The 8584-nt window shown below is 42.0% G+C and overlaps 1 protein-coding gene across 1 annotated transcript in view; it reads left to right on the top strand.

The window, feature by feature from the left end:
• The first annotated feature begins 1497 nt into the window (after positions 1-1497).
• The window catches only part of LOC120042821 (pro-interleukin-16-like), a 75884-nt gene continuing 68797 nt past the window's right edge, over positions 1498-8584 (top strand). Inside the window, exon 1 of the mRNA XM_038987631.1 lies at positions 1498-1960. Coding sequence (XP_038843559.1) covers positions 1498-1960 — 463 coding nt within the window. The remainder of the gene's footprint in view (positions 1961-8584) is intronic.

Genomic DNA, 8584 nt, shown 5'->3' with positions numbered 1-8584 from the left:
TTATTCATGATCCACCAAACTTTACAGATGGCATTATGCATTGGGGCAGGTAGCGTTCTCCTGGCATACGTAAAACTCAGATTAGTCCGTTGGACTGTCAGATGGTGAAACCTGATTCATCACTCCAGAGAACGCATTTCACTGCTCCAGAGACCAATGGTGGTGAGCTTTACACCACTCCAGCCGATGCTTGGCATTGCGCATGCTGATCTGTCTTGTGTGCGGCTGCTAGGCCATGGAAACCCATTTCATGAAGCTCCTGACGAACAGTTGTTGTGCTGACATTGCTTCTAGAGGCAGTTTGGAACTCGATAGTGATTGTTTCAACTGAGGACAGACGATTTTTACGCGCTATGCACTTCAGCACTCGGCAGTCCCGTTCTGTGAGCTTGTTGTGTGCTTGTCGGAACTAGAAGCACAAGCATTTCGCTTCACTCGCATTAACATCTGCTAACCATGTGTATGTGACAAATAAAATTTGATTTGATTTGTGTGGCCTACCACTTCGCTGCTGAGTCGTTGTTGCTCCTAGATGTTTCCACTTCACAATAACATCACTTACAGTTGACTGGGGCAGCTCTAGCAGGGCAGAAATTTGACGAACTGACTTGTTGGAAAGGTGACATCCTATGACGGTGCCACGTTGAAAGTCACTGAGCTCTTCGGTATGGGCCATTCTACTGCCAATGTTTGTCTATGGAGATTGCATGGTGGTGTGCCTGATTTTATACACCTGTCAGCAACAGGTGTGACTGAAGTAGCCAAATCCACACATTTTAGTGTATACTTGGGTATCGTCAATGTAGCAGTGGAAGTTGATGTTATAATCACTGAGGATTTGGCCGAGAGGGAGCATGTAAAATAAAAACAGGATAGGCCCCAGCACTGACCCCTGTAGGACGCCGCATGTGACTGCAGACTCCTCCGATCTGGACTCCCCAATAGTGATATATTGCTTCCTATTGGAGAGGTATGAGCTGTTTCAGAGCTGTTCAAGCGACAGCAGTGTGCTCTCTGAGACGTTGCAGGAGGAGGATAAAGCAGAACTGAGATCTAAGAGGAGGAGGATGTGTTCTACGGAGTCTAAAGCAGAACTGAGATCTAAGAGGAGGATGATGTGTTCTACGGAGTCTAAAGCAGAACTGAGATCTAAGAGGAGGATGATGTGTTCTACGGAGTCTAAAGCAGAACTGAGATCTAAGAGGAGGAGGATGTGTTCTACGGAGTCTAAAGCAGAACTGAGATCTAAGAGGAGGAGGATGTGTTCTACGGAGTCTAAAGCAGAACTGAGATCTAAGAGGAGGATGATGTGTTCTACGGAGTCTAAAGCAGAACTGAGATCTAAGAGGAGGAGGATGTGTTCTACGGAGTCTAAAGCAGAACTGAGATCTAAGAGGAGGAGGATGTGTTCTACGGAGGATAAAGCAGAACTGAGATCTAAGAGGAGGAGGATGTGTTCTACGGAGTCTAAAGCAGAACAGATCTAAGAGGAGGAGGATGTGTTCTACGGAGTCTAAAGCAGAACTGAGATCTAAGAGGAGGAGGATGTGTTCTACGGAGTCTAAAGCAGAACTGAGATCTAAGAGGAGGAGGATGTGTTCTACGGAGGATAAAGCAGAACTGAGATCTAAGAGGAGGAGGATGTGTTCTACGGAGTCTAAAGCAGAACTGAGATCTAAGAGGAGGAGGATGTGTTCTACGGAGTCTAAAGCAGAACTGAGATCTAAGAGGAGGAGGATGTGTTCTACGGATTCTAAAGCAGAACTGAGATCTAAGAGGAGGAGGATGTGTTCTACGGAGTCTAAAGCAGAACTGAGATCTAAGAGGAGGGGGATGTGTTCTACGGAGTCTAAAGCAGAACTGAGATCTAAGAGGAGGATGATGTGTTCTACGGAGTCTAAAGCAGAACTGAGATCTAAGAGGAGGAGGATGCAGGTAGATCCAGAACCAGCAGCTATCAGTATGTCGGTGGTAACTTTAACCAGAGTTCTATCGGTGCTGTGCAAGGGTCAAAAGCCAGACTGGAACACCTTATTAGATGACAGATGCGATTGAAGCTGGTTTGAAAATACTTTCTCAAGTACCTTAATAATAGGAAGGGGAGGTTGTACTACAACCTCACCCTTGTAGGGTGGTGTACTACAGACACAACACCACCATCTGCTGGAGAGGATAGAAAAGGTTATGTTCCTCATAGGGCAGATTACCTTTCTAGTACCCTTTTCACACTAAAGAACCGACCAGACCAGAATCGTACTGTGCTGACGCTGATATTTTCTTTTCACATTGTTCTTTCCAGCACAGTTCCTGCATCTATAGTGGATGCTTAACCAGGAGAGTGCAGTACAGCTTGGTTCAGCTCTGCTCAGCTCAATAGAGTGGAAAAGGTATAGAACACCAGGCAACACGAGAGCATTGGCCAACTAGAAAAGGGAAATAGATTTGTCACAAGCAACTCCAGTCAATATTTGACATCCATTCATGTGCTTACATCTATTAAATTCTTTCTTCCCCTGTTTTGGTTCAACTGCCTGAGGACATTTTAAATAACTCTTGTACAATGTATCACATTTCTTATGAGATGTATGTTTTAATTGTATGTTGTCCCTGTCAAATAAACTTTACAAAGAAATAAACCATGGACGAAGTGGTAGTAGGGGGTTGATTTTACAGTGAAATTGTCCTAGAGAGGAAGCCAGGGATTAGATTTGGACTAGGTTTATATGTACAGTACCAGTCAAAAGTTTGGACACACCTACTCATTTAAGGGTTTTCTTTATTTTTTACTATTTTCTACAATGTAGAATAATAGTGAAGAGATCAAAACCATGAAATAACAAATATGGAATCATGTAGTAACCAAAAAAGTGTTAAACAAATCAAAATATATTCTATATTTGAGATTCTTCAAAGTAGCCACCCTTTGCCTTGATGACAGCTTTGCACACACTTGGCATTCTCTCAACCAGCTTCATGAGGTAGTTACCTGAAATGCATTTCAATTAACACGTGTGCCTTGTTAAAAGTTAATTTGTGGAATTTCTTTCTTTTTTAATACGTTTGAGCCAATCAGTTGTGTTGTGACAAGGTAGGGGTGGTATACAGAAGATATTTGGTAAAATACCAATTCAATATTATTTCAAGAACAGCTCAAATAAGCAAAGAGAAACGACAGTCCATCATTACTTTAAGACACGAAGGTCGTCAATGCGGAAAATTTCAAGAACCCTTGAATGAGTACGTATGATGATACTGGTTCTCATGAGGACGGCCACAGAAAAGGAAGACCCAGAGTTACCTCTGCTGCAGAGGATAAGTTCATTAGAGTTACCAGCTTCAGCAATTGCAGCCCAAATAAATGCTTCACAGAGTTCAAGTAACAGACACATCTCAAAGCCTTGCTTTGGCCAAGAAGCACAAGCAATGGACATTAGACCGGTGGAAATCTGTCCTTTGATCTGATGAGTCCAAATTTGAGATTTTTGGTTCCAACCGCTGTGACTTTGTGAGACATAGAGTAGGTGAACGGATGATCTCCGCATGTGTGGTTCCCACCGTGAAGCATGGAGGAGGAGGTGTGATGGTGTGGGGGTGCTTTGCTGGTGACACTGTCAGTGATTTATTTAGAATTCAAGGCACACTTAACCAGCATGGCTACCACAGCATTCCGCAGCGATACTCCATCCCATCTGGTTTGTGCGTAGTGGGACTATCATTTGTTTTTCAACAAGACAATGACCCAATACACCTCCAGGCTGTGTAAGAGCTATTTGACCAAGAAGGAGAGTGATGAAGTGTTGATGACCTGGCCTCCACAATCACCCGACCTCAACCCAATTGAGATGGTTTGGGATGAGTTGGACCGCAGAGTGAAGGAAAAGCAGCCAACAAGTGCTCAGCTAATGTTGGAACTCCTTCAAGACTGTTGAAGAAAATAGTAAAAATAACAAAACACCCTTGAATGAGTAGGTGTGTCCAAACTTTTGACTTGTACTGTAATTGTATTGGGCTGCCCAATTGTATAGGCAGCCCAATTCTAATATATCTTCCACTATTTGGTATTTTGACCAATAACATCAGATCTTTTCACGTCAGATATTTTTCATGGCTGATCTGATTGGTCAAAAGACCAACCAGTGGAATTTTTTTGTTGTTTAAACATAGCTTTTGCTCCTGAGTGGCGCAGCGGTCTAAGGCACTGCATCTCAGTGCTAGAGGCGTCACTACAGACCTTGGTTTGACACCGGGTTGTTTCACACCCGGCCGTGATCGGGAGTCCCATAGGATGGCTAACAATTGGCCCAGCGTCATCCGGGTTAAGGGAGGGTTTGGCCGGGGTAGGCCGTCATTGTAAAATAAGAATTTGTTCTTAACTGACTTGACTAGTTAAATAAAGGTTAAAAAATCTAATATAATACGCCTTGGTGTGGAAAAACAAGTTGGATGTAGTGAGGGGTCACTTCTAACACTAGATGGCAATATAAGCTTCCATTTCAATTCGGCAATCTGTTATCAATATCAAGCCCACTGACATATAGAATAAGAACAAAATTATGTTTGTTTAGAAACTAGAAATAGTTGTGCCAAAGAACTTCTATTGAAGTAACTGAAATGTTAATGTGGTGAGTTGTTTTTGTGATTCCTACCTCCTTATTGTATGTTATTTCATTTCTGTAAGGACCACAGCATCCCTGAATGTTGGATGCATCTCTGAATGCTCTCCACCTCTCTCTCTCTCTCTCTCTCTCTCTCTCTCTCTCTCTCTCTCTCTCTCTCTCTCTCTCTCTCTCTATCTCTCTCTCTCTCTCTCTCTCTCTCTCTTACCCCTTCTCTTTCCCTACAGTCTGGTCATGAAGTGATTATTTCATATGAAATGTTGGCACCATTAGCCATCACCAAGGGAGGAGGCTAAGCAGTCCTTTAGGGTTAGGGTTAACAGTCCTTTAGGGTGAGAGTTAACAGTCCTTTAGGGTTAGGGTTAGCAGTCCTTTAGGGTGAGAGTTAACAGTCCTTTAGGGTTAGGGTTAACAGTATTTTAGGGTTAGGGTTAACAGTCCTTTAGGGTTAGGGTTAACAGTCCTTTAGGGTTAGGGTTAACAGTCCTTTAGGGTGAGGGTTAACAGTCTTTTAGGGTGAGAGTTAACAGTCCTTTAGGGTGAGAGTTAACAGTCCTTTAGGGTTAGGGTTAACAGTATTTTAGGATTAGGGTTTTACAGTCCTTTAGGGTGAGAGTTAACAGCCCTTTAGGGTTAGGGTTAACAGTATTTTAGGATTAGGGTTAACAGTCCTTTAGGGTTAGGGTTAACAGTCCTTTAGGGTTAGGGTTAACAGTCCTTTAGGGTGAGAGTTAACAGTCCTTTAGGATGAGAGTTAACAGTCCTTTAGGGTTAGGGTTAACAGTATTTTAGGATTAGGGTTAACATCCTTTAGGGTTAGGGTTAACAGTCCTTTAGGGTTAGGGTTAACAGTCCTTTAGGGTTAGGGTTAACAGTATTTTAGGATTAGGGTTAACAGTCCTTTAGGTTTAGGGTTAACAGTCCTTTAGGGTTAGGGTTAACAGTCCTTTAGGATTAGGGTTAACAGTATTTTAGGGTTAGGGTTAACAATCCTTTAGGGTTAGGGTTAACAGTCCTTTAGGGTTATTTAGGGTTAGGGTTAACAGTCCTTTAGGATTAGGGTTAACAGTCCTTTAGGGTTAGGGTTAACAGTCCTTTAGGATTAGGGTTAACAGTATTTTAGGGTTAACAGTCCTTTAGGATTAGGGTTAACAGTCCTTTAGGGTTAGGGTTAACAGTCCTTTAGGGTTAAGGTTAACAGTATTTTAGGGTTAGGGTTAACAGTATTTTAGGGTTAGGGTTAACAGTCCTTTAGGGTTAGGGTTAACAGTCCTTTAGGGTTAGGGTTAACAGTCCTTTAGGATTAGGGTTAACAGTCCTTTAGGATTAGGGTTAACAGTCCTTTATGGTTAGGGTTAACAGTATTTTAGGGTTAGGGTTAACAGTCCTTTAGGGTTAGGGTTAACAGTCCTTTAGGGTTAGGGTTAACAGTCCTTTAGGATTAGGGTTAACAGTCCTTTAGGATTAGGGTTAACAGTCCTTTAGGATTAGGGTTAACAGTATTTTAGGGTTAGGGTTAACAGTCCTTTAGGGTTAGGGTTAACAGTCCTTTAGGGTTAGGGTTAACAGTCCTTTAGGGTTAGGGTTAACAATCCTTTAGGGTTACGGTTAACAGTCCTTTAGGATTAGGGTTAACAGTCCTTTAGGATTAGGGTTAACAGTCCTTTAGGGTTAGGGTTAACAGTCCTTTAGGGTTAATAGTCCTTTATGGTTAACAGTCCTTTAGGATTAGGGTTAACAGTCCTTTAGGGTTAGGGTTAACAGTCCTTTAGGATTAGGGTTAACAATCCTTTTGGGTTAGGGTTAACAGTCCTTTAGGGTTAGGGTTAACAGTCCTTTAGGGTTAACAGTCCTTTAGGGACCCTTGACTTCTACTTGATACAACCAGTAGCAGGGAGAGAGGCTTCACAACCTGACCTGTGTGTTGGTTTTGGGATCCTTGTGCCCAATGATTCATACACACCGTTCCCTCAATTGGTTGCTTTTAGAACCTGCATCTTCCTCGTCACAGAGGAACCCTCTGTGTCTGTGTGTGTGCATGTGTGTGTATGAGCGCGTGTGCACGTGTGAGAGTGTGTGAGACTGCGGACTGCGAGTTAGACTCTATTCATTCATTCTAGCAGACTGCCTGTCTGTTCATGAGCTCATTGGGGTCAGGTTTATTCATGCAGAGATGCTTGTGAAGGTCTGGTCTACACTGACCCTGAGTAAAATATACAGTAGCCTACAGTATTTAGCAATCTGTGGGTCCCCTGCACTAAAACATATGAAACAACAGTCCATTCATAGGTGACAAATATATTTGTGTACAATTATAAAAATATATTTACTGTGAGCTGTGACCTGTTAGTTAGAGAAACTACTTCTCATATCATCATTACTGACTGTTTTAGAACTGCATGTCTTTAACGGTTTTGATCAGTACTATTAGAACGACATGTCTTTAACGGTTTTGATCAGTACTGTTAGAATGACATGTCTTTAACGGTTTGGATCAGTACTGTTAGAACTGTATGTCTTTAACGGTTTTGATCAGTACTGTTAGAACTGCATGTCTTTAACGGTTTTGATCAGTACTATTAGAACGGCATGTCTTTAACGGTTTTGATCAGTACTATTAGAACGGCATGTCTTTAACGGTTTTGATCAGTACTATTAAAACGGCATGTCTTTAACGGTTTTGATCAGTACTATTAGAACGGCATGTCTTTAACGGTTTTGATCAGTACTATTAGAACTGTATGTCTTTAACGGTTTTGATCAGTACTGTTAGAACGACATGTCTTTAACGGTTTTGATCAGTACTGTTAGAACGGCATGTCTTTAACGGTTTTGATCAGTACTATTAGAACGACATGTCTTTAACGGTTTTGATCAGTACTATTAGAACTGTATATCTTTAACGGTTTTGATCAGTACTGTTAGAACGGCATGTCTTTAACGGTTTTGATCAGTACTATTAGAACTGTATGTCTTTAACGGTTTTGATCAGTACTGTTAGAACTGTATGTCTTTAACGGTTTTTATCAGTACTGTTAGAACGGCATGTCTTTAACGGTTTTGATCAGTACTGTTAGAACGGCATGTCTTTAACGGTTTAGATCAGTACTATTAGAACTGTATGTCTTTAACTGTTTTGATCAGTACTGTTAGAACGGCATGTCTTTAACGGTTTTGATCAGTACTATTAGAACTGTATGTCTTTAACTGTTTTGATCAGTACTGTTAGAACGGCATGTCTTTAACGGTTTTGATCAGTACTATTAGAACTGTATGTCTTTAACTGTTTTGATCAGTACTGTTAGAACGGCATGTCTTTAACGGTTTTGATCAGTACTCTTAGAACTGTGTACATCTTTCCCTCACCAGGATGACTCTATAACTTTCCCTCTGTAGGACTTTTCTGAGCATACGTTTCTCTAACCAGATCTACTCTATGCATATCTTTCCGTTACTAGAACTAGACTTTATAAAGTGGTTCCTGAAAGGAACATGTTGGCTATATAGCGTCTATTCATCCTTAGAGCCACGTAAAGTATACCCAAACAGACATTGGCTGATCCAACTACACACACACACACACACACAATCCCCTCCCCAAACACACCCACACACAGTCGGTGAAGACTGCAGCATTGTGCGACACAGAGTAGGTGTGAGGTCAGACAGTACTAAGTGCTCCCTCTCTGGATTTGGCTCACAGGAAAAGACCAATGATTTGGAGGACTGGAGCTCTGAGACAAGCTCTTGTGTCCTCTAGCCAGCTGGGAAAAGGAGGGAGGGCGGACGAGGAGGGAGAGACGGGAGGGAGGCTAGGAGGGAGGGCGGTAGTTACAAATGCCCAATCTAACTCACTAAAACTCTGACCATGCTTTTAGAGAAACGTCCGATCTGCTCTGTGGAGGAGAGAAGTATTAAACAGAGGTAAACAGCTTAAGGTAAAAATCCTTAGGCACAGATCTAGGATC

This window comes from Salvelinus namaycush, unplaced genomic scaffold (assembly GCF_016432855.1).
Source record: "Salvelinus namaycush isolate Seneca unplaced genomic scaffold, SaNama_1.0 Scaffold79, whole genome shotgun sequence".
Lineage (NCBI taxonomy): Eukaryota > Metazoa > Chordata > Actinopteri > Salmoniformes > Salmonidae > Salvelinus > Salvelinus namaycush.
This window is presented reverse-complemented; position numbering and strand designations above follow the sequence as displayed.